Here is a 27578-nt window from a genome sequence, read left to right on the forward strand (position 1 = left end):
CGGTAACCAAATACTGCATGCTCGGGTTTAGATGAACTTGAGTGTGCTCAAGTTTCGCTTAACTCTAATCACAATGCAATAGGTCATCCCACCTGTGGTGGTGCTACAAAAAAAAAATGCAAAAAATTTGCTGTGGTGGTGGTACAAACACTTGCAACCAGCTTTTTTTTTTTTAATAGCAAATTGCATCTGACCCCTCTGTGTTTCATCAATGGGACACCCAGTGATCAGCCTATTACCTGTGGACCCTTTTAACAAGGGGCAATAGTTTAAAGTGGGCAGTAAACTCCAGTATCATCCACGGCATAAAGTGGGTGATGGGCCTATTAGGTATGTTGATATTTTGCATTGAGGCCCTAGATCTTCAAGGTAACCAATATTAGACTTGGCCCATTATGAAACAGTTCTCCCAATTTGAAGCTGAATAAATCACTGTCAGTACAGCTGACAGCCACTGTGACTTTTACAACAACCCCATTGACTATTCAGTGACCTGAATTTAGTAACAGATTTGTCCTGGCTGTCAGCCTGGAAGAAAGGTTTGTAACACCGCTAGTGAGGAGCTCCCAAAACACTGAGGCCCTGAGAACTGGACCCTCATTGTTATATGACCAGAAAATCTGTATACTAAGCAAATAGGTGTAGGTCTGTATTATATTACCCTCCACAAGGCCACAGCCAAAATAGGAGAGCACGAATGGTGTACTGCCAGACATTGCGGCTGACAATGTAACCCAAAATAGTGTATACAGTATAGTTAATTAAATGCTTCTGGTAATAGACATAGTTAAACATTGATCTAATATTGACTTCATCATGTTTCTTACCTGACACAAGAATATCATTCCTTAAGGCACACACTGCATATTCTGACTTGGTAAATTCTGGAAGTTTTGCCAGTGATTTCCACTCTCCGGTCACCGGATCATAGCATTCAGTGTAAGGAAGATTAAATCCTCCAACACGTTCACAACCTCCGACTACTACAATGACCTCAGAGTAGCCAGTGGACCTGTAAAAATGGCAAAAAGATCACCATGTGTTTATAGTTGGTGCAGTCAATTTTGACTGCCCTCAGCTATGTAGTTATGAGAGGTAACTGGTTTGGCTTCTTGTCTGGCTACAGCTTTTGGCTACTAAGTCCCTGAATAAAAGGTTTCCCTCTTGTCTAATTTTTACTACCTAAAAATGTTAGTATGAAAATGGGTACACAAAATAAGTGTTCAAACCTGCGTGGCCTGGTCCGTGGTGACATCATCTCATTTCCAAGTATGTGATATCTCCTGGCTTCATGGAGCAGCTGGTAGCATTCTGGGGTGTTCTGAATTAACTGATCAACTTCTACAGTTTGCACAAAGTAGTTGGGATGCAGCAGAGGTAGACGGACATGTGTTAACAGTTCATGCAACATAGGCCTCCTGACATCAACATGGTGGTACACCCATCGCATGACAGCCTCAAACACAAACTCTTCTTTGCTGACAACCAGATCGTCGCTACTGATGTAATCAATGACTTCAGCCTTCCCCAGCTCCAAAAACTCTTCGTGTTGGACAACAACTTCAAAGGACTGTTGTGCAAAAGTTTTGCACTTTGTGAAGAGGGTCTTGAGGGAGTGAGTGTCAGCGAAGTGTTGGATTCCTAAGCAATTGCATGGGTCAAGCTGCTCTTCCAAAAATTTGGCGCATGCATCACGCAACACACTGATCTGGAACAGGCTGGAGGTCTCAAACAGATACTGGACATTTTCAGTTGTGATCTTGACTTTACCTGTGTATACATACTGCAAAAAGCAATCCATAGCTTCTGCAAAAATCCCATTGATTTCCACCAGCATCTCCCGGCTTTCTCTGTGATCATTGCAGAACATGGCCCGGAAGTAGCTGCTACAGGCCGAGAGGACTGCTCTGTGACATGGGAATTCTCTGCCCTCCACGCATATGATGACATCGGTAAACAAGCGGCTCTCTCGAAACTCATTGAAAACTTGCAGGATACTTTCAGAATGGGAAGAACCGGAATTAAAATCAAACATTTCGTGACCTGACAACTTTTGGTCCATCTCAAAGACTTTTCTCTTGGTTGCAGGAGACTCACGAACTCCACTCTCCTCTCTGTTTAATCGGCGTCCTAATATGAGTACCATTGTTCAGTTGTGTGGATACACAACAGGCCTGGAAGAATTATTCTACTATCTGCAAAACAACAAAATGAGGAGTTAGGATGCCAACATGTCATCATACATTATGACTTTCATAAACTAACTTTGTACATTGTATTAAAGGGGTTCTCAAATTGTGTCCCCCCAGCTGTTGCAAAACTGTAATACCCATCATGCCAGGACAGATAAAGCTTTGGCTCTCCAAGCATGATGGGCATTGTAGTTTTGCAATAGCTGGACAGCCATGAGTTTGACACCACTGCCTTACACTAATAATGATGGCCTCTGGCCTGCAATCTACAGCTTTCCCACAGTGTGTGGCCGCACTCTAAGCAGGAAACAGAGTTCAGAAGAAAGTAGCTTACAGGAGGATTTACCAGCATTGTAAAGGTTTTATTTTTCACTGGAAGTACGCCTCAATGCCACATTTAACATTCAGATGTCAGCCTTTTCCAGCTGCAAAAAATCTTCACAGCGGACAATTTCTCGCAGATCATAACATGAGTAATAATACACTAAATGCCACATGTACCATTCACATGCCAGCTCCGATTACTCTCACTTTCAGTTTCTGCACATCTGATTGGTTGCCCATTAATACAAGGCGGCATTGCGTTTTGCAGTCATTTTATACACTCCCTCTGACCTCTTTGTTTTTTTCCGATTAGAATGATGGATTTCTCGGGTGTAGTGTTTCCAGACATGATGGGACACAACAGAACTCTGTGGACTTGTCAGAGCTTCACATATAGAGGTATTGTTATAACAACACCTCCACAGAGACAAGTAATAACTCGCACTACAGACGTTTCTTGGCTTTGGATCTACATTTTGGAAAGGGCTGACAATTTTATTAAAAACAGCGCCCACCAAGAAGTAGAAAAAACAACCTCCGCACCAACAGTCAAGATCAGGATTATTGGTTCAGGTTATCACCTGCTTTCTAACACTTAAAGGGGCTGGAAAAGTTAAAGTGGATGAGACTGAGCTCTAATACCAAAAACAATCCATGGACAAGAGTGGTGGTGCTAAAATCCTTGGTGGGAATTTACTAAGGCGTTTGGCTGGTTCCAATGAAACTTTCAGGTTGGGTTAACAAAGGTCTAGTACCACATGGGTAAGGGGGCTTTATTCTCACTTCTCTTACTTCTCCAGGAGAATCCGTGGTAGAATAAGCAGGCTGTCTCTTCTGCCTTGTCCTTCTATGGAGTGCACTTGCACTTCCTTAGCAAGCAGAGAAGACTCTATTTCAGAAGCATCTGGCTCATGACACCAGGAATTCCTCTACATTCCTGGTGTCCTCTACAGTGTAGAAATAAGAGAAGCATGTATGTCCAGTGTCCACCTTGTCATATTTACTTGTCATATATTGTCATATATCCAAAATACGGCACCCATAAACTACTACATGCCTGTTCTGTACATCAGATTTGTTTTAGAACGATATACACTCACCGGCCACTTTATTAGGTACACCTGTCCAACTGCACGTTACCACTTAATTTCTAATCAGCCAATCACATGGCGGCAACTCAGTGCATTTAGGCATGTAGACATGGTCAAGACAATCTCCTGCAGTTTAAACCGAGCATCAGTATGGGGAAGAAAGGTGATTTGAGTGCCTTTGAACGTGGCATGGTTGTTGGTGCCAGAAGGGCTGGTCTGAGTATTTCAGAAACTGCTGATCTACTGGGATTTTCCCGCACAACCATCTCTAGGGTTTACAGAGAATGGTCCGAAAAAGAAAAAACATCCAGTGAGCGGCAGTTCTGTGGGCGGAAATGCCTTGTTGATGCCAGAGAAGAATGGGCAGATTGTTTCGAGCTGATAGAAAGGCAACAGTGACTCAAATAGCCAACCGTTACAACCAAGGTAGGCAGAAGAGCATCTCTGAACGCACAGTACGTCGAACTTTGAGGCAGATGGGCTACAGCAGCAGAAGACCACACCGAGTGCCACTCCTTTCAGCTAAGAACAGGAAACTGAGGCTACAATTTGCACAAGCTCATCGAAATTGGACAGTAGAAGATTGGAAAAACGTTGCCTGGTCTGATGAGTCTCGATTTCTGCTTGAACATGACAATGAGTTCACTGTACTCAAATGGCCTCCACAGTCACCAGATCTCAATCCAATAGAGCATCTTTGGCATGTGGTGGAACGGGAGATTCGCATCATGGATGTGCAGCCGACAAATCTGCGGCAACTGTGTGATGCCATCATGTCAATATGGACCAAAATCTCTGAGGAATGCTTCCAGCACCTTGTTGAATCTATGCCATGAAGAATTGAGGCAGTTCTGAAGGCAAAAGAGGGTCCAACCCGTTACTAGCATGGTGTACCTAAGAAAGTGGACGGTGAGTGTACAGTACAAAGCAGCCACCTTTGGGAGGGATCTTATACCAGTGCTTCAGCTCCTTTAAGAGGCCTCAGAACATGGGGATTTAATAGTCCAAGCCAGAAAAAATCCCAAGAAAGAGAGTGACCCATCTGCAGAAGCCTGTTTTGAGTTGGAGCAGGCAGTGGAGCATGAATGACCTATATGTCTCCATACACTTTTAGGCTATGTTTACACTACGTATATGTCCGGCCGTAGTGCGAACCGCGAATATATGCCCGTAGTTTTGAGGTTGATGCGTACGATTGAAAGTATACGATATACGGCCGCACAATGCACACTACGTATGAGCCTACGGCTGGTAGTATACGGCGCAGTGAAAAATCAACAAGACCATTGTTTGCGGCCGGAACTGTTCCAACTCACGGCCATGGATTTCAATGCGGTCCCGTACGGAGTACTTATTTCAGCCAAATTGAACTTGATTTTTAGATCCAAAAGGTTCTATGTGTTTTATTGGGCTGGGCGAAGACTTCCAAGTAAATGACCTGTTTCAGATCGCTTCGAAACAAGCTAGGAAGCATAACTGTACTACGGGCGTATGTTCGCGGTTCGGCCGCATGTTCGCAATCCGGCCGCATGTCTATTTTTCCCACGGCCGTAGTTTCAGCCGCACATGTCCGGCCGCGTACGAACTACAGCTGGACATATACGTAGTGTGAACATAGCCTTAGGCTATGTTCCCACACAGTATTTTTGCTCAGTATTTTGCAACCAAAACCAGGAGTGGATTGAAATAACTTGAAAGGCTATGCTCATACACTGCTGAAATTTTGTGGATGGCTGCCATTTAATGTCAAATAATTACTGTTATTTTAAAACAACAGCCGCTATTTGCCATTAAATGGCGGCCATCCACTCAATTTCAGCAGTGTATGAGCATAGCCTTTCTGTGTTTTCAATCCACTCCTGGGATCCAATACTGAGTAAAGATACTGTGTGGGAACATAGCCTTATGGTGCTCTTTTCAAGGTGTAACATTACCCTGTCTGTACTCTTTTGCGTTTTTGAGAGATACAATATTTTTTAAAGGATTCACACAGATTTGTGACATAGAACATCATGAAGCTATTCTCCCCGTTGCTTTTCTAGAGAATATAGTTAGCATGGCGGGTATAGAATTGCATAGTTACACAGTTGATACAGTTCAGTTGATAAAATATCCATCATGTTCAACCAAAGGAGGTGGGTTCCTTACAATGATTTTAATTTTTGTGGCTAAAAACTGTGGTTTCATAAAAACATGTTTTGATTTATTTTCATTTTTTTGCCACAATGACTAAAACCACTGCAGTATAACTTAAATGAAACCTATCACAATAAAAATACAGTCCAATCTGCAGACACTATGTTAGACCATGTTCTATGACCCGGCCGTGTCATGGAGCGGCCGGTGTTAGTTAAGATCATCCCAGCCGGTACTGCAGGATGATCTTCATTTCTGTTGAATTGGGATGCAAGCGCACCAGTGTGCTCCCGCATCTCAATTCACCACCGCAAGCCCCATTGTGTGAACTGACATGTTCTGTGCAGCCGCTATTCAATGAATAGCGACCGCACAAAATTGACATGTCAGTTTTCCGTGTGACTGAATGGAATCCCGGCCGGAGCGTATACTGGCCGGAGCCCTCCCATAGAGATACTGTGGGACACTGAGGCAGGGAGATTCAGCGGCGGAGAGCTCCACTGTGGAATTTTACTCAGTATGAAAATAACCTTAGAGCAAGAGAAGCTGAGCATATTAATATACAGATTTGTGGGGAGAGTTCCAGGATAACTCATTTAGTCATGTAAATTCTGAGCTATGTAGTCATATAGGCGGACCTATGCAGGTCTCCGGGAACTTTTCCCACAAACATTATATATCATTCTGCTCAGCTTCTTCCTGTCTATAACACCATGTCTGCAGACTGGACTGCATTTACAACTTAACAGGTTCCCTTTAAAGCAATGTTTTTCCCTTTTCTTTTATATATCTTGTGCAATAATGTTTAATTCATCACTGATAGAAGTAACGCCCTCGCCCTGATATTAGCATTCATAAGAAACTATGTGATGAAAGTCATTTCTATGGAGATCTCCTAAGGACATTCTCTGGCTGTGTGAAAACATCCTATGGCGCCCGAGCAGTGACTGCGCCCCCGACATCTCATTTCTTTTGTTTTCCCTGCTCTATTACTATATGAACATTATCTAAATTAACCACATCTTCTAGAACTGAGAACAACCTGTATTCATATAAAACACACTAAGGGTATAAACCCACACACCGTATATGCAGCGTATTTACTGCTGCGATACGCAGCAAACTCGCAGCAAACTCGCAGCAGATTAGATCTAAATAACTGAACACAGCATCAAATCTGTACCAACAAATCTGCTGCGTATTTGTTGCGTATCTGCTGCGTATACGGTGTGTGGGTTTATACCCTAAGGCTATGTTGACGGCAACAACGGCCGTACTTTACACGAGTATGCACATTGCCTTGACTTCTATGGGATCCCGGCCGGAGCTTATACACATTGTATACGCTCCGGACGGGATCCCGTGCAGCCCCACAAATAACTGCCGTAGGAAACCCTGTCAGTTCACACAATGAAGCGAGCGGCTCCGGCCGCTTGCCTCATTGTGTGCAGGGGGAAGTTCTGATGCCGGCGTGCGCTAATGCGCCCGCATCACAACACTGCGGCCGGGAAGATCATCTGGCTGGTATTAAGTACCGGCCGTGATGATCCGGTCAGAGACCAGCGGTTCCGTGACCCGGCCGGGGTCACGGAACGGCCGGTCTCATACGTTGTGTGAACATAGCCTAAAGGACTAAGGGCCTATTAGACCTGAACAATAATGTAAACGAAAGCTGATATGCTAGATCGGCACTCGTTTACTGAGCCTATTACATGGCTCGATTATCATTTACCAAGGGATGTATATATATATATATATATATATATATATATATATATTGTTAGTGATGTCCGTGCAGCCCTTGCCCTAAACTGTTCACACATAACCTGTCCACGCCACTAGTCTCCTGCTGCCTTCTGCTCTCTTCCCGTCACCACATGCCGCATCTTCTATTAGCTGACAGGCTGCCGTGGCCAGTGAGTGGCTGAGCAGCCTGTCAGCTCAGAGAAGCAGAAGGCAGGAGTCATGTATGAACAGTTTATTTATTTGTTAGCCGTTGTCCATGCATCGCCATTCCAAGCTGCAGACGCTTTTATGTAGCTGTTAGGACAAGGAGACACCTTCATATACATTTGTGATTTCAGGATGTAGAAAAATGTTTTTATTCTCCAATGCAAAATGTCAGAGAGGCATTCCCAAGCTCCTGAAGTGCTGAGAGCTGTAACATCTCCTTGCTCCCCCTTCCATCTCTATCCTCAATTTACTGACAGTCAGCTGGAAGCTGAGCCCTGTTTCTAAAGGCCCTATTCCACGGAACGTTTTTGACCGATTATCGTTAAAAAAAAAAAATCGCTCAAACGACCGCTCGTTAACGATATTCGTTCTGTGGAATAGCTGTAAACGAGCGAACGACAACTACAAAATCATCGTTGAGTCATTCACTATTTTTTTCAAAATCGTTGTTCTTTCAACAATAATTCGCTAATCTTTTAGTTGAATAAAAAAATATTTCAGTCGTTCTTGAAATGTCTACCTACATTTCCCCACCTACATGCTCAGCCCGGCAAACGTTTTAAACGACCATGTAACGATGTAACGACTGCAAAAAAATCGTTACACTACAGATATCGTTCACGTTCCCACGCGTATTATTAAAAAAAATCGTTAAGTGCTTGTTAACGAGCGGTCGTTGGAGCGAGTCTATGAACGATAATCGTTCCGTGAAATAGGGCTATTAATCTCTCCCTTGCACAGAGCATTAATGGGATTTGGAAGCAGCTGTCAATCAAGGGGAATAAGCATAGGAGGGGAAGCGAGAAGGTATTACAGCTCTCAGTACTTCAGGGGGATGGGAAAGCCTTTTTGACACTTTGCACCACAGAAAAGCATTTTTCTACAATATTGAAGCACAGATGGGTATGTGAAAGGTATCATGTGTTTCCTTGCCCTTACAACTATCTAACAGTGTCAGCGGTATGGAATGTGAATTGTGAATTATTTCTAATTTATTGTAGCTACAAAAACACACATACTGCAGTAGTGTTTTTCCAGCACTCTGTGTGTGACCCCCACCACCTTACGGAAACATTTCTTGGTCGATAGTTGCAGTGTGAGTTTCCTTTCTGAGGGGGTGATATAAATGAATATGAATGAACCTATTCAGAGAATCACGTAGGAGCATTTTTATACCAAAAATGACAGTCTGGGCCCTACTGATATATACCGCTGTCATATGACACCTGTGTAATACTGTGATGTCATTGCTATTTTAAAAATGGCAAGACAGAAATGTGGAAAAATACAGACCTCAGAATAGTTTCTTCCTGCTTTACAGTAATACATTTTCTGAGATTATGTGGCACATGCAAAGCAGAAAGAAAGAAACGCGCTTTCCTGGTGAGTATACTTGAATTTAATTTCACAAAATGTATCATGTATTGTGGTATTAGGGCTTTTCACCTAACTGAAAGATTCAACATTGATAGAATACATAAAACATAAAAATTTAGTTTTCTGCTGGGGCCCATAAAAATATAAAAATATACTAAAACTTACCCCATACTTACCTACCGCTGGCTCCCCACCAGTCCCCTGCAGCTCTAATTTGGCTTGGATTAAGACCTGTCTGCTCAGCCAATCAGTGGCCGAGATAGAACTCGACTGCAGCCTGTGATTGGCTAAGTGGGCAGGTCCTACACTGAGAGTTTATATCAGGGACTAGACAGACCCAAACAGCTGCGGGGGATCGGGGGTAGATAAATCTAGGGTTTTTTTTCCTTATTTTTTCCCCCAAGATTTTCATCTAAGGTGTTGTTCCTATAATGTAACTGTATATTGTAGGTATATGAGGCTATGGGCCTGTGTCCACCTCGCTGTGGTGAGGAAGATTTTGAATGGAGTGGTGGCAGAGCATGCATGGTGCTGCTCCATCCAAATTCTAGGTGGATGATGGAGGTAGCTGAGGACAGCGCTATCACTTGGCTATCTCTGTCAGTCCCATAGACTTTTGCAGCATGCATACTCTATTCAAATGCCTTCTCCCCGTGATTGTGCAGTGCAGAGGAACACAGACACTGGGCCCATTCTTGTGAATAGCGGATGATAAGTGATAAATGTCAATTCCTTTTAAACTTCATCAAATAAAAAGTCAATAACAAATACAATAAAAATACATACTGTCTGTATGTCATCCCAAACCAAACATGTACAGTACAAGTAAATATACACTGTATATAAAAGGATAGTTTATTATACAACACCTTCCGGCTTACCTTATCTAACCTAAAAATCCTATGCCTCTCCCCGTTCTCTAAACAATTTCCACATTCACACACCTAGACTATAAAAGAAACCCTGTGATCTTATCGGGATTGCATCTATTAGCGGTATATGTTCTGGCAGAAAGAAAGTGCTTTACTCCTCCAGGCCATGAGATGCACCTCAGCTTTAGAAGTGACAACACACAGTGATCTGTAAAAATCAAGTAACAAAAAAATAGCATATAAAACGAATACATTGGAAATAGAAACAAAGACTTTGATATATCTTAGGATCGATATATGTTTCTCCCAAGCATGTTCACATTTCCTTAAAGAGGGGAGGGTTTCTCCTTGACAAAATTTTCTGGCGTTGCGTACGGTCATTTCCCCAACTCCCTGAGGTCATCCAGCGTCCTTTTGCATGCACTTACTAGGCATTGCTCGCAATAGCCAAAAACCTACTCCACACTGATGAGGGGCAAATACCCAGAAACAGCCGTCTGTGGATGGATACCTTGCTTGGGTGGTTTCCTTGATTTGAGACATTCCTTGGCTTGGTTGTTCCTTCCCGAGGGGGGTTTGGCTAGTTCACTGACGTCGAGACATGTGATGATGTCTCTGCAGTGTTCTTTTGCATATTTGATTTCCCCAAGTAACCGGAGATTATGCACCCCTGTTCTTGGGGTTAGTTTTTTATTAAAACACTTTCTTCCTGAATCCCATTTAAATTATTACCATATTTAATTTAGAACTTTAGTTTCAATTCCCTTCCATGTGATAACCTATTTTTATAAATGTGTTCATTTACTAAAAATGACTCCTCCAAGAAAACAGCTAGGGATGAGCAAACCGTCTGAGGTTTGGGCTCATATGAACCTGAACTATCGGATTCTGATTCACGCTGTCTGCCCGCTCCGTGGAGAGGGTGGATACAGCCGGAGGACCGCTTAGAAAACTGGGATACAGCCTATGGCAATGGCTGTATCCCAATTTTCCAGGCGGTCAAGGTTGTATCCACCCTCTCCACGGAGGGGGCAGACAGCAGGAATCAGAAGCTGGTTTGCTCAGCGATAAAAACAGCTCAAAAGTTACAAGAAATGGGTACAGGGCATTGCATGTGCAGAAAAGAGTGAGAGATCCTGAGAAAACATGGGCTGTGTACCTGCAAACGGAGCCAATCTGACTGCCGAAGATGATCCACACTGTTCCTTAATGGTAAATCAAGGCCTTCTCCCCATCTCTTACCACTCATAAGGCTGAAGACAGCTGTCCCTTGTGTAAATACCTGTGTATCTACTACTGTGCTGCAGTGCAATCTCCCATACCTCCTCATCAACAGCAGCAGCACTTAGTGTAACCCTCTCTTTGCTGTGATCCTGCTGCTGCTTCTTTCCTCTCTGCACATTGCAAACCCAATGCTTTAGAAGCCCCTTTCCCAACACATGTAATTTAGTACTGTACAGTGTAAATGAACAGCCCAGCAAAGTCATGACATGCCATGTCATGATGTAGCAGAGGGGAATGTACTGTGCTGTGATTGACTAGGCAACTAAGGAAAGAAGTCCTATGTGAGTACTGCTGGATGAAAGCCCATCCCATGGAATGGAGCGAATGAAAAATTTATGTATACATGGAGGGGGTTCTCAGGTGCTCTATAACAGCAGTGACAGCGCTAACCTTGTTGCCAGGTTAATCTAACAGAGCCATGCAATTCATGGAGAACCATACAAAAAATCTTTAGAAACAATATATATATATATATATATATATATATATATACATATATATATATATATATATATATCATAAAGGTCATGACTGTGGAACAAACCTGAAACACACAACACAGCAGTGACATTACCGGATGAGTCAGCAGTAACAACCGTGTGTGTAAGAAAAGGTCAAGAATTGAAAAGCTTTTACAGGCTAGTGTAAAAACAGCCATGCGATAGTCATGAAATCACTGTGGGGCTTCAAGGGTGCTTATTTCTGTAAGAGTGATCCAGAATCCTCCTGTGCAGAATGTAGTGTAGGAAATAGAAGTAACTTTTATGAAGATAACCTATTAAACTCTATTGTTAAGCATGTGTCCCTAGTAAACCACCTTGAAATACTCACTCCTTTATCAGAACCAGCCTGGCATTGAGCTGACGATGGAAAGGGAGTTTGTATTGAACCTAGTTAAGGTCAGGCATTTCTCACATTATTGTTAAAGCTACTCTCTTAACAAAAACATATCATGTAACATCAAGGATCATATCATGAGAAGGGTTTGCAAATAGATTATTAGTGGTTGTTTTCATCCATAGTGGTTGTTTTTATAATCCACAATGTTTTTCCTAAGAGACCACTTAGCATTGCTTTGTAATATAACAGCACTTTTACATGCAATATCTATTCAAAATAGATGCATACATATCTATTCAATGTAGATACATGTAAGAAGGTGATATTTTTAAACAATATATATATATATATATATATATATATATATATATATATATATACAGAAGTGATACTCACTTCTCCCCAATGCCCTGCTGATGTCACTCCGACTGTTCCCAGTCTCTGCTAGCCACCACTCCTTCCCTGCTCCTGTGACACGTTGTTCCCACAATATCGGCCCCAATCAGTCAATCACTGGCCACAGAGGTGTCACACGTCCCAGAAACAAGGAAGAAGCAGTGATGAGCAAGAACCGGAAGCGGTCTGCAAAGTAGGAGATAAAGTGAGTATGACTTTTTATAGTGCCCTCAGCCACATGTAATATTTTTTTTTATCCCTGCACAACATCTTTTAAGTATTTGATCTCATAACATTATGAATTTCCAGGATGTAAGGGCTCTAAAAAAGTGCTTAAACACTCACCATATGCCATGACACTTCTATCACTGAAAATCTTATATATTATCAAGGGAATCAATGGAAATATGCTTAGAATGTTGTGTGAAACATACCGTCAGCAATCTGAGTGTGGTGAAATCTTCAGAATATCTTCTTTAAAGAATTTCAAGGAAATGTTAGATCATTTTGACTGGGCTTCACCTTTAAATTACCCACAAGCAATGTATGTTTACAAGTTCTTGGCGTGGCCTAACGTTTTCTTCTTCACGTATGACCTTTGACCCATTATTGTTCCACTCATGAGTTGTGTTTAGAATATTAGCAACAACTGATAGAGAAACACTGACCTGTCAGATCATCTCACAGCCTGCGGAAACTCCGGAACAATATTTACTGTCAGTGGTGCAGAACAGGTATGTTAGCGGAGCTCAAACAATGGCTGAGAAATAGATCTACTGCTTAGCAGCCAAAACGAGGAGATGACATCTGGCCTCACAAAGATCAACAAATGTTGACTTATACTGTTTACTATGAACATTTGCTCTTATTTTACTTTACTTTATATATAAATGAGACCTAATAGGTGATAGTTTATCACAGATTTTGGATTGATAGGGTAGGTTCTGTGTGTGAAACCAAGTGTAACCTGCCCCAATTGTTTCCAATGGGAAAATGCACCATAGTTCACACAGAAAATTGTGGGGTGCATTATTTTCTACAACATGTCTCTAAATGAGTCAGCATGCAGCCTGATGCTCACATGGTGTAGCTTATGTGCTGCATAACGGGCATCTGTTCAACGGGGGTGTAGTGTAAGTTTAGATCTCTGCCTGCTGACTGTGAATGAAAACATTCTAGTTCCATCCAAAACACTTACAATATACAGAGCTGTGACACAAAGACAGGTACATATGCCTGCTTTCACTGACACCAAGCAGAGATAGAACTATAACTTTTCATATTACAGAAACCTAGGCTCAGGGACACATGTAAGTTTATGGAAGCAGCACAGGTGCATGGAGATGATGCAGATGTTGTCACTTGGGGGTCAGGTTACTAAGTCAATAGACAGCTAACCCGACCCCCAGAGAGGAGATAACATGTCCTGTGTCTATAAAGGGAGGGGAAAAGAGGGAGCAGCGTGTTGTCAGAAAAGTCACAGAGAAGATGAAGTCTATAACAGATAAGTATGAGAAAAAAACAGACATAGGGTGGTATTGGGAAGAGGGATTGTTTACAATATTTTTTTTGTTACCCAGTTAACCCCTTTAGGCTGCTGCAATAGAGAGTTATATACACAAGGCGCATTTTGCAGCAGACACAGATGTAAAACTTTGAACTCTTGGGCCTCAATGTTAAATTGGTCACAGGCCCACATCTATAACAGTGGTGTCTACATGTTAGGCAGAATGGCTTTTGTAAAATCAGACTTTTCTGACTTCAGGTTTCTAGAGCCCAATGGTGGCTATAAACGGTTATGGCTGACACCACAGAACAAGTAAATTTTTTTCATTGATGGATCAGAGTTATGAACGTGTAACAAAAAAGCAATTGCTTTTACCTCTTGACATTTCATAGTTTGCTTAGAGCCTGGTTATCACACCCTGAAATCACTGCATCCCCTATCACCTTCACCCGCTCTTCACAGCCTGTTTACTCTTCTCTTACATCCTCTGTTTCATCACCTTTTCCTTCACAGGGTTATTTCTTCAGCTGTATAGCGGTCAACAGGTTTATAGATTCCTATCTTTTCAGTTTTCTTTCTGTTCTCATTTGACTGATACATTGTACAAAACAAGTACAGTATTAGTACTAAATACTAATGAACCATCAACTTTCCATTCCAGTTCCAGGAAGGTACTAGTACATTGATCATGTGACACTGTGATAATTGTCCATTCCTTTCCCTGACTGTAGGTTTTAAAGCAACCAGAAATCTCTTTAAATGTCCATAAAGTTAAACCTCTCAGTTAATGCATACAGTATATTCGGAAAGTCTAGCTTTGGCACAACCAATATGCCACTGGCTTTCTTTATTTCCAAGGGTCAATATTAAGTTAAAAACACAGGAACCAGACCCCCAACACACTTCAAATGTGAAAAAATGCCCTCAAAGGGGTATTCCCATACAGAGAAGTAACTAGGGCAGTGGTCTGACCCCCACAAGTACCAGGGCACCAAAATCCCAGACGCTATGGTCTGCACATGCACACTGTCACTTCAATCAATCTCTACGGAGGTCCTGAAGTAGGGTCGTATGCTGCTTTTTCTCTCTTTAGTGGTTCCCAAAATAATGAATTGAGCACTGCAGCCCGCAGTGCCATTAAGCAGGGATTTCAGGGTCCCTGCACTCAAGATCATGGGGGGCCCTAGAGGTCAGATCCCCCTGCAATCTCTTAGTTACGTCCTATCCTGTTGATACCATGAATACTTTGCTCTGATGGAAATACTGGACACACTAAAAACATGTTGGGAGATGTGGGTCCTGTGTCTGTTGAAAGTTTTTAACTTTGAAAATAAAGTAACCCAGAAGCACATCAGGTATGCCAAGGCCGAACTTCTTCTGAATATGCTGCAGTTACCAGACCCAAGTCAGCTGTGACAAGTTACCTTACTCTAGTAGAGTGATCCTCTTCATCCCCACAGGTGACGAAGGTCATGTGACCTCTGTCTCAGATTTGCGCCTAGCTTACTGACGAGATAGCTCCCAAGCTGCACTACACTCGAGGCAAGCCAAGAAGTACATGACGAGAACCAGAGAGGAACGGAAGTATACACCACTTTTAACTTCTTTTTTGAATGGCTGTCCGGAATACTCATTAAGGGTGCGTTCACACCTACAGGATCTGCAGCAGATCTGCAGCAGATTCGATGGTGCAGATTTGATGCTGTGTTCAGTTATTTAAATAAAATCAGCTGCAGATCCTGTAGGTGTGAACGCACCATTAAAGTCTTCAGGGGAGGTGTGTAATTACTATTTATCCTGATGTCATAGAGGTAGCAGCAGCTGGGTGGTGAGAGGTCTGGAAGCTGCCAGTAGAGATCTGGTGATAATTTCAGCATATATTTCACTGGAAGTTACCTGACCCAGGGCATATCACTTCATAAGACATTTAAAGCCATGTCATTTCTGATTGTTGGTCACATAACCTAGCGACTTTATTGAAATGTATGGATGTAGCTGAGCTGGAATGAAAACGATGGCACTGTAGGAATAGTGGAAGTGTATTATATGTGCAAAAATAAGTACAAAAATAAATAAAATAAAACATGGTTACTTTTTTAAAGTCTTTAAAAAAATAGGGCCTAAGAAAAATATAAGGCTAAAGAAATTAAATTATGAAAAGAATATTATTAACACAAATTGGCTTTTGTTTCAAATTTTAAGTAAAAAAAAAAACACTCCCAGGCTTATGATCTGCTGGCTGTGGAGGTGTCAAGACCCACTGGACTATATTATCAGGATGTAATAATATGCAAGCACAATGGTGACAAACACCCTAGGTCTACGCTTTGACAGACTTTGGGCTATATGATTTTTCAGGTTCAGGTGGTTACCGTCTGGTTGATAAATTTATGTCTTTCTATGGCTGCCAAACTTTTCCACCTTGCTCCCCTTCCTATTGTTCCCTCATTTTTCTTTTGGTGGATGACTTATGACACATATGTTGTAACGTACTATGTTTTTTTTAGTTTGTTATTTCTAGGTCACTGTGACGATACATGCTGCTTTTATTTAATAAAAATCCACTTTAAATAATTTAATGGCAATTACACCCCACTTACAACCCATCTACAGAACCAGATAAATGTTGGCCTGTAGCTAATGCTGTAACACAACAGGCAGATAGCCTAAGCTCTTGGCGGCCTCATAAATGAAGATGAATGCAGCTTAAAGAACATGAACTTAAAGAGTTCACATAACCTCCCGTGACCTGTCTGTTTAAGTAAATCTATGTTTTCCTTATAAAATAACAATTCTGAGAAATCTTTGCTTATAGCTCTGAGTTTTGCTATTCCTCTTCATCTTACTAGAAATGTATAGCTAAATGGAAAACTGGGTGCTATCTGCTGTCTGGCACATTGTCAGCTTTGATTAGATACTCTCAGGCAGGGCAGTACATGCCCCTAACTGGTAACGCCCAGTTGACTATTTAGTCATAAATGTCTAGTAAGAATAACAACGACATGCCAATGTGCTCCAAAACAGGCATCACAGATCATCCTTAAAGGGGTGTCCAGGTGGGCAAAGGAAAATAAATGAAGCAGCACATGAATCTTCCATCAATCCAGCACACAACTCTTGTGGCCACCTGTTGATAATTACTAACAGGCTGCCATTGATGCCTGGCTGTACTGGCACCACGATCGTTGGGCCAAGAGTTATTGATGGTGTATAGGCACCTTCAGTCCCATAACCACTGCCCATGTATAACAAGTGTTTGGCTGATATCACCCAATGAGTCAATGGCCTCCGTTATCTGAGTGGTGCATGCATGAATTGTTAGAAAGATAAGCTGGCACAGAAAATGGAAGTCTGAAAGTTCCTGCAAATCCTTGCACAAATACAACAGAGGGCAGAACATTTAGGACATTTCAACAAGTACCGTCAGCTCTTTGCTTCCAACAACAATGTGCAACAGCAGCATCTCATCATAATTGTATAATTGTTTCTAAGGTTATCTTCACACGTTAGGGCTCCTTTAGGGCCTCCATCACAAATTCAGTTCAGTACTACAAAGCTAAGCCAAATGGTTAATTCAGCACTAGACACGGAAATCCCATTGACTTTAATATGGTCCGCAATGTTTCCATTTGGTGTCTGTTTATTCTGCAAAATTTGACGGGAAAAAAATATACTGTTTGCAGGATGTGCTGAATTCCTACAAAATAAACAAAACAAAAACAACAAAATAAAAGCCAAATGAAACTTGCCATGAAGCTCCCCGAACAGATCTCTTATGTGAACCTAGCCTAATACTTTCAAATAGTCCTGATTCTAGCTTGAGAGTCTCGCAAACCCAACCCAGAAGTGGGGGGTTTGGTGGATTCTTCAGGGGGCAGGTCCTAAATGTCTCCATTGTGGCAGTTGAAATGTTTTTAAACATAAAACAGCATGAAACAAAAACGGAATTAAGCTTTAGATGTGAATGGAGAGGAAAAAATAATATCGTCACGCACAGGACAAAGCTGCATCTTTGGCACTGTACAGAGGCTTATGGGGTCCCATGAAAAATGCTGTATGCTCTACTGAAGGGTGAAGCTACATAGAGGTACAGTAAGGCCTCATGAACCCTTACGGATGCCCTATTACAGCTCTGTATTAAATGTTCCTCACCTGATCAGGGTGCAGTCACTCCTGCTGATGGAAATTTGCGTAACTTTGAATACAACCACGCCGGGTTGGTTCTGTGCACGAGCCCTAATCTAATCCAAATGGGCTTGTGCACAGAACCATCACGGAGTGGTACCATATCCATAGTTACCCCTACTTCCATTTGCAGGAGCGACTGCACGCTGATCAGGTAAAGGAATCATCATGACAAGGCCATGTGCATAAGGTCAAGGGAAAAGCTGTTTAAGATAAGTAAGGGTGGGCCTACATAGCCGACGACAATCTCTCCTGATTGGGGCATGAGTGATCATAGGGGGTGTCAGCACCTGGAACCCTACTGATTTAAACTTCTGACGGGAGGATATCTCTTATTTTGTTGTCATATAGACGCATAAGTCTGCACAGGAGCTGGATACATGAAATAATAAGACTGTCTGCAAGGTTGTTCATTTATTATTTTAGATGCTGTGAAGAAACATAAAACTGTTGAAAACAAAAAGACACTACAGCCCCTACTACACAGAGAGACGGAGAGGAGCAAACGAGCGTTGTCAGCGCTCGCTTGCTCCTCGTTTACCACCCACTGCCACGATATTACACGCACGGGTATCGAGCAAGTGCAGGGGAGGGCCGTGGGGAGCTGCGGGGGGGCTGCCCGGGTGATCACTAGATCGTCCGGGCAGCCCATAGAAGATAGCAGCGGTCTGCTGTCCCCGCTCCTATTCCACGGAGTGACGGCAGCAGATCGTTGCTATCACAGTCGTTTGTCTTTCAACATGTTCATGTCGGCTGATCATTGTCTTCTATTACACAAGACAATTATTGTCCGTAACGACCGACAATTGCTTCGTGTAATAGGGCTTTTAGGACATTAGTGTTGGTGATAAAGTAGATGTATACACTATATGGAATATTTTAGACTTTGCACTACAAAAGAGCTACTACAAGCCCATAGCATACTCCTGTGTAAACATACCCACACCCAGGTTTTACATATCAGATACTAAATTAGTTCTTGTTACACAATGGAATATAAACTATTGTTCGTTACTATCAGTAACGTCAGTAGAAGCACAATGGATATTGTGTTTTCCCTACGAGGTTAGTGACAGGAAGTCTAGGACCAGAAAAATATACAAGTAGTTTTATACCAGATTGTATATAGCTATAACATATAATATGTATATAGATATAACAGTGATTTTATGGTGCTTCTTCTGGATGTCTGCCGTTGCCTTCTTCAGGTACTCCTACACAGAAACTGCATTGGTAATGCCCAGTCCTGTAAAGTCAGTGCAGTTTCTGGGCTTAGAATGGATATAACTCCTGTAATATATCTACATAGGTCCTGCACCCAAGAAGTAGTTTAGTGGAAGTGGTAACACTACAGATGAACTGCCGCCAGTGGGGGAGGGGTGGGAATGGGGCCAACACTGCCGCCAGTTGGGGAGGGGTGGGAATGGGGCAAATACTGCTGCCAGTTGGTGAGGGGTGGGAATGGGGCCAATACTGCCGCCAGTTGGGGAGGGGTGGGAATGGGGCCAATACTGCCGCCAGTGGGGGAGGGGTGGGAATGGGGCCAATACTGCCGCCAGTGGGGGAGGGGTGGGAATGGGGCCAATACTGCCGCCAGTGGGGGAGGGGTGGGAATGGGGCCAATACTGCCGCCAGTTGGGGAGGGGTGGGAATGGGGCCAATACTGCCGCCAGTTGGGGAGGGGTGGGAATGGGGCCAATACTGCCGCCAGTTGGGGAGGGGTGGGAATGGGGCCAATACTGCCGCCAGTTGGGGAGGGGTGGGAATGGGGTCAATACTGCCGCCAGTGGGGGAGGGGTGGGAATGGGGCCAATACTGCCGCCAGTGGGGGAGGGGTGGGAATGGGGACATGTTCTGCTAGTGGGGAAGGGACATGAACGGGGAGCAATACTACTTCCATTGCTTCCATAGACTCTTATACATGCCATAGTAAAATGGAATCACTTATTATGGCTTTAGTGAATGATAACTGCATTACGAAAGCAATTCTAGAAAGAAGCTCACCTCTTCACATCTTTATAACAGAAAAAAATATGTCAAGCTGCATTCACTGAAAATAACAATTCACAGGTGGAAAGTCAAGATTGAAAAACTGATAAGCCCCTTTCAGATACAGTTCATTGATAGTTCAGGTACACGTTTTACTCAGTTCTGTACAGTACAAAGAAGTATTTCAGGGGACTGATAAACGCTGGGACCTCAAAAAGATAAAACATGGTAATGAAGACTAAGGGTACTATTACACGGAACGATGTAACAAAGGACCTCATATATAGCATGCCAATAAATGTGAGAGTCTGCAGCCAGCACACATCAAACGTCTGCGCCTCTCTGTCTCTGTACTGTATGTCTTACACCCTCAGGTCATAACAGTCTTCACAATTTACAAAGTTGAGCAACACAAGGTTAAGGTTACGAATAGATATCCGAATTTTAGGGAAAATAAAAGAATCTGAAATTTTTAAGGCAACACAATAATATGAACAGTGGAATAAATGGGGTTGAGGTGCAGTTCCAAATACAGCCACAAGGAGATGCATGCCACTGTGCTGCAAGGAAAAACAATAAGGGGCCATAATTATCTAGAAAAAGTTGTGACCTACATTGTTCAGCTGGTTGTAGGGATTTTGGGGGTTAGATTTCCAGCACAAAGTGCTACAAATAGAGCAACAATATGAGAGAGCCCCTTTAAATGTCCAATAACAGTATCAAGGTATCTACTGTCGAGAATGCTATAGAAAAATAAGATCACAAGAGGGTAATGCCAGCGACAGACATAGATCGACAGCTATTGTGCAAAGCTGGGGGAGCAGCTCATAAAAACATTAACACACCTATCATTTTGTAGCCATTGTCATCCAGCTATTACATGTTATATCAGCAAAGTAACAGAAATGTGCGTGTTTTTAGAAAAAAGACTTAAAAACATATGTAAAGGTCTCGCCAGAGCAGTAAGTAAACATTGACTTAAAGAAGAAAAAAAATTAAACCAAGCAACGTCCCGATAAACACACGAGGTAGAAAAAAAGGCAACACAAACATAAGGCAGGTCAAAGACGTCAGCTTCCTTGTTGCTTAAAAGTAGAAACAAAGCAAGACGTCCCTTCCTCTTCATTGGCTTACAGGGAAATGAGCTGAAAAACAGCTGAAAAAAAAGGCAACCCGGGTAACAGAAGGCCAACACCAGCACAGAGATTCGTTTAACCGCCCGAGGCCTAACGTGTTGGCAGGCTGCCTGCAACTCAGAGGAAAGACACTGAAGCACTGACAGACTAAAATAACCTCCTCAGCAACAGCCGAGCAGTGATCTAACCAATCCTCTGACCTCAGCTAAACTGACATGTATGGAAAGCAGAACAAACATGCCCTGGACCCCAGCGCAGCTCTCAACCGAATATTCAAATAGACAGACAATGCTGCAAGATGATGCGAGTCTAAAACCACAGCAGTGTATAGCAGATGGCACAGCGAACAGCTGGCCTGGGGCCATAACTAGCAGTTCTCTTATATAATGTTATGATTGGAAGCACTCCTATTAAAGGGATATTCCCATCTCAACTAATATAGTTATACTTCTAGGGCTCGCCACATTAAATATTTTTGCAAATACAATCATTTACCAAACTTGGGTCGGAACATTATATAAGAAGTCATCATACTTACCCTTGCCTCGCAGTGCAGTGTCACCAGCTCAATCTCAGCCTCTCGCCCCCAGTTTCTCTCGGCTTCCTGTGTCGTCACAACTCTGGGAAAGTGTCCACTCAGTCAGTCACTGACTGCAGCAATGTCCCACCTCAGTCACTGACTGGCTGAGCATGCATTTCTGAACCAGGATGTGACGTCACAGGATTGGGAGCTACAGGGGGTCAGCGGGGTCTGTCAGTGGTGATGGGGTCACCGGGAAGGGTAAGTATGACTTTTTTATTATGTTAACACCTCCCTCCATGCTGGTCCTGGATTTTCTTTTTCCACCAGTCCTATTTAAGTCCTATTATTTTTTAAGGTGCTGTGGGCCATCAGCTTTCAATATACTGTAGCTATTTTTTTTCTTTTAACATTTAGTAACGTATAATTCCCACTGCTGGCAGCTACTATAATAAAAAACTGTTGCTTTAAATCTGCTGTGGCCCCTCCCTCTTCTTATGACATCACACCTACCAAGCTGGCTGTATGCAGAATGAGGAAAGTTTGTTAGTTTTTTTTTTTAATGTAGCGGGTCGACAAAGATGATCCCCCTAAAAGTAGCCATATATGTATAATTGCTACATATCTGTTTGGCTGAGAGCTGTCACTCCCAAACACATTGAAGAGCATTCATGGAGTCAGAATAGAGAGAAACTGGGAAAAAGTAGCGAATTTCTTACTGCAACACTCAAGACCAATCAGTGTCTGGTATAAGGCTGAGCTGTAATACCACATACAACCACAGACAACAGTGGCGCTGTTTTGGAAGCAATGTTTTTCTAACTTTATACAACTTCTTTGAAGATAGTTCCAACCAAAACATTTGCATTATATTTTGATAATTTATTACATTCTTGGAATTTCTAATAAAATCCCTGTTGTTTTTGTTGTGGGAGGAGTTGTCTTTTAAAGACCGGACTCCACCATGTTTATATAGATTTATTTGAAGGATTCAAGCTGAATTATAGCATTCTCTGAATGAGTCACTTACATCAATATTGAATAGTGAGAAATCGATTTATTAACTGAAACAGGTCTCTTATTCATGACTGGCAATGGGTAAGGAGTAGTGCTGTGCTCAGGCCATGGTGGTGACCTGCACTGGGAGCTATGCACACTCCAATACTAAAAGCAGCCAGATCAGTTTCCTCTTTGCAAAACTTTGGCAGGCAACAGAGGACAACAGAGCTGACATAAACAATGTAGGATGGAAATGAGGCCAGGCTAAGATGTGTAACAGTATAGTGCCAGCACTGCGGAGGGTGCAGCTCTGCTTACACTATCCACATTTGCATCAGCTTTTTTTCAGTTAACCCAAGCTTGACTGCTAAAATGTCAAACAATCTGCCATCAGCAATACAAGGTGATCAGAAGATACTGGTCATTCTGTGTAAAAACACAAACAGATAAACATAGCACGTCCTACCATGACTTATTGCAAAGCCAAAGTACAGAAGCTGCTACTAATAATTTATAGTTATTGCCTGGCTCATAAAGTTATGAATTGTCATTAGAAACACAAAAAAACATTATTAGCCGATAACAATAGATGCGTCAGAAAGGGATAGACTTCAATGGTGTCTGCAGGTACTTGTTGCCTTGCAGTTTTTTCTCAGAAATATTGCTCTGCCGTATTTCCTATTACATGGTTCTATTTGCAGTTCACAGCTTGATTATGTATCAATATACGAAGTCAGACTCTCTCCTGTGGAATACATGAACACTTATATCCAACTTGGATATAGAGGGCTCCTATGACAATATACTGATCACAAAGTGTGGGGATGCACAATGATCAGCTGTAATCTGTACAGAACTCTTGTCTCAGCAGAAATCTGGTCAATCTCCCGGCAGCACCAGTTTATATCATGACTGGTCTACTGGGCTCTTACGACATATTATGTCATTTGTATAATATCCCCAGTGTGTTGTAATTCATAGACTAGCGCCCCCCTCCTCTTTCTGCCCCCCTCACCAGTGACTGACAGCTGCTTTGCTCCATCAATGGTTAAAAAGGGTGGCATGTTCTATTGATAATTTTACTTTATAACAGTTCTCTAATCCCCATAAGGCCTATAAACAGTCTCTAATAACAACTCATTGTATACTGGCCTGACTGTACAGGAAAAGTATGACATCACTATTGATGACATATCACATCACACCTATAGTAATAATGCAAAGGAAAGTAAATACAGTATATTAGAAAGATCATTACTTGACTAGTTAGGATTTATTTAAGTCTCTTGAAAAGCTGAGGATCTCTAGAAGTCTCTCCATGACGTATCTCTTAAATGTACACAACTTTCCAATTTTTCCCTACAAATAAAGTAGTTTATAAGTCAAAAATTGTTGTTTCCACTCACTGCTATATATTGTCATTCTCACACAACCAGAATAACTATTTATGTTTCTAGTAAGGTCTTCTGTTCCCAACCAGTGATGAACGTGCGCACCCACTCACCACTATTGGTGTGTTTTCACAGAGAGATTTATCTGACAGATCTTTGAAGCCAAAACCAGGAACAGACTATAAACAGGGATCAGGTCATAAAGGAAAGACTGAGATTTCTCCTCTTTTTAATTCCATTCCTGGCTTTGGCTTCCAAAATCTGTCAGATAAATCTTTCTGTGTAAACGCACCATATCACCTCAGGGGGTTAAGCAACTCCTAAGAAGCAAGAAGGAAAGTCAAAAGGACATGGATGTAAAGTGTCCACCAAGCCGGGGGCTCTATTTGTTCTCTTTTTTCATCCCCAAGTATCCCATATGACACCGACAAAACAGTGCTGCTAAAAATTGTGAAAAATCAAAGCTTCAGATGCAAATAACTAGGATTTTTCCTGTGATACATATATGAATTTTCTGTGTACACAAAAGGGATGATGTCCATCTGACATGTAATTGTCCTGTCCTTAGAGTGTGGACAAAAAAAAACAGATTTGGTCCTAAGTTTCAGGTATATGATGCAGCTAAGCAAGGTGCCTTAGGCTGGCTGAGAATAAATAACCCTACCTAATGTTACGAAACATTGCCCTCCCCTGTGATGCAAGCAAAAGCTGGGACACGGTGTAAATAAACACTGTAAGCCGGCTCACGTGATTGGACTGAAGCAAACTCTGCCCCCTGCAAGCAGCTGTTTGCCTTTGTCTGTGTACAGGTGAGAGAGGACAGGTGAGCAGTATACAGATCACAGGCGAGAACAACCAAAGCTTCCTTTAAGAACCCGTTTATAACCCAAGGGGAAGATATCTCTATTGTACTGCAGATCTCTATAGACACCCTGGAGCCACCTGCTCATAACAATAATCCACACAATAGTCAACTTTACAGCCTAAGCAGTTTCTATAGTAAGAATAGAACAAAAACTGTGACCACTGCCAAACAATGTTTTACCCATGATCTGTGATCCAGCATGGTGCCCCCTGCTGCCCTCTTCCTCTCCCTGGCACTCTATTTTTATAGAGTATGAACAATTACTATGGGTTTTTACCATTTTAAGCTGGTTAATAATTTGGGCTGTACCAATCAATAACAAGGGGTCTCCAGTGGCGTAACCCGAGACTCTTGGGCCCCAAAGCAAAGTCTGTAACAGGGCCCCCATATATACTGCTTCAATTATAGCACTAAGGGTGCGTTTACACAGACAGATTTATCTGACAGATCTTTGAAGCCAAAACCAGAAACAGACTATAAACAGGGAACAGATCATAAAGGAAAGACTGTGATCTATCCTCTTTTCAAATCCATTCCTGGCTTTGGCTTCCAAAATCTGTCAGATAAATCTTTCAGTGTAAACATTAGGAAATTAGGAGACATCTAGGCCTTTCTGCACTCCACTCTCCAGATATATGGGTGATAACATTCACAGTATGGAGAGTACAAAACTAGTTGGCTGAATGCCAGTAACTCAGAGAGTTCTACATACTATGGAATGTTTATAAATACACAGAACATAAATAATAATATTAACAATTATATAGAATAAAGACAATAACAGTGATATCCCTGTGCTTATTATGTTTCTCTCACACCATTCACCTTTACATAGATGTCACATGAGGTTTTGAGGTCAGACCACCTTCAGACCCCATAGTGTGAGTCTGGCCATCCTCCTTGTGTGACTTTACCAGTGTCAGTAATCTCTAAGCAGCATCAAAGAGCTTCAGGTGCCCCTTTGTTTGGGGACCCAACCAGCGCCTAAGCACAGGAAACTACAGCTATGCTATGTCCTAACATGTCTATACCCTAAGAGACAATCTTCCCCAACCATTGGCTGGTCTGCTGCTAAAACTACAACTACCAACATGCCTGGACAGGGGATGCTGGGAGTTGTAGTGTTTTATCAGCTTAAGAGCCACACATTGGGGATTACTGTCCTAACATCAGGTGGATTCCCCTTTAACATAAAGGGATGAAAGGGATCAAACTTAAGATGGTTTGATACAAAATCCAGACTTATTGTTACATTGTAACAATTGGCGGTTCAGCATGGTCTGCCTCAGGCTGAAGTATCCAGTCTACAGGAGTCTTTGTGGTCAGGTCTGTAAAATGGTGAATAAAGAAGACTTCTTGTATGGAGGCAGCAGACTGTGCCAGCCAATCTTATACCCCCAGTCTGTGACCTGGTGACCCCTGCTGCCATCTTCCTGTTCCTGGTAGCTGTACTGGATGTCCAATCTTTTATCCCAAGGCAGGTGACAATGCTGGACCTACAAAGGGCTTAGTATTAGGCACCTACACTGCTTCTCGTCCTCTTTGTTTGGGGCTCTTACAGGAGTCCAGGCTCAGAAGCCTATCCTCCCTCCTAACATGTCAGCGTAGGTCGATTCCCCTTTAAGAAGTGATGCAAGAGCTCAAACTTCTGCAAACTTCAGCTGGTTGTATATGACCCCTTTCTTACATAATACAGACTGTTACATTGTAACAAGTGGTCTGTACCAGTCTCCAGGAGTCCCATCCAGGACAGGGAAGCCTCATGTATGGAGACAGCAGCCTGTAAACAATCCTGGATAACGGAAATATAGCACTTCCCTGTCTCCCTGAGCAGTATATGGAGACAGAATGAAGAGGAGTACTACAACTCCCAGCATGCCCTGGACTCGGGTAATAGAGTTCCCCAATAACCTGGGGGGGGGGGGGGGGGGTACAGTAATAAGATGCATAATAACAGCCCTGTATCTAATCTGGGGACTGACCTGACTGCTGCTGCCCAGCATGGACGGGTGTAGTGTCCGGCTCCGCTCTGCTGTGCTCACCAATCGCCTTCCTCACTCTGCACTCAGTGATGATAAAACTTCTGATAGCGCAGAGCTGTCTCCTTGAAAACAAAGAGCACTGAACACATGACACTAAAGATCCAAAACATGTGATGTCACCGGGATGATGGACCAATCACAGCGCGCCGGGGCATGCCGGGAGGTGTAGTTCTCACCGGGTGACAGACGTGCCGCACACTTACAGCTTGTGTCTCTGGACGTTAGTGAACTGCAAGTCCCAGAAGGCCGACTGAGCAGAGGCCGGGGCGTGCTGGGTCTGTCATTATCTGCCCAGATATGGATGGAGTGCAGATAGTCTTAAAGGGACAGTACACCTAAACCGACATTTTATTGATTATGATCTATTGTTTCCATGTATTTACTGTGAGACACCTTTGATAGGACCTACTAAAAAGCATGAACAAAAAGAATGAAGAAAAAGAATGAACATTATTTCCTATGGGGAGACATCTAAAATA

The 27578-nt window shown here is 42.5% G+C and overlaps 1 protein-coding gene across 2 annotated transcripts in view; it reads right to left on the reverse strand.

Annotated features, from left to right (window-relative positions):
- The window catches only part of KLHL24 (kelch like family member 24), a 43246-nt gene extending 16065 nt beyond the window's left edge, over positions 1-27181 (reverse strand). For both annotated transcript variants that reach the window (XM_069975531.1, XM_069975529.1), the window contains exons 1-3: positions 27040-27181; positions 1230-2195; positions 828-1012 (exon numbers count right to left, since the gene is read on the reverse strand). In XM_069975531.1, coding sequence (XP_069831632.1) covers positions 828-1012; positions 1230-2146 — 1102 coding nt within the window. In that variant the 5' untranslated portion in view covers positions 2147-2195; positions 27040-27181. The remainder of the gene's footprint in view (positions 1-827; positions 1013-1229; positions 2196-27039) is intronic.
- Positions 27182-27578: the final 397 nt, after the last annotated feature.

Source organism: Dendropsophus ebraccatus, chromosome 6 (genome assembly GCF_027789765.1).
Source record: "Dendropsophus ebraccatus isolate aDenEbr1 chromosome 6, aDenEbr1.pat, whole genome shotgun sequence".
NCBI classification, from domain to species: Eukaryota; Metazoa; Chordata; class Amphibia; order Anura; family Hylidae; genus Dendropsophus; species Dendropsophus ebraccatus.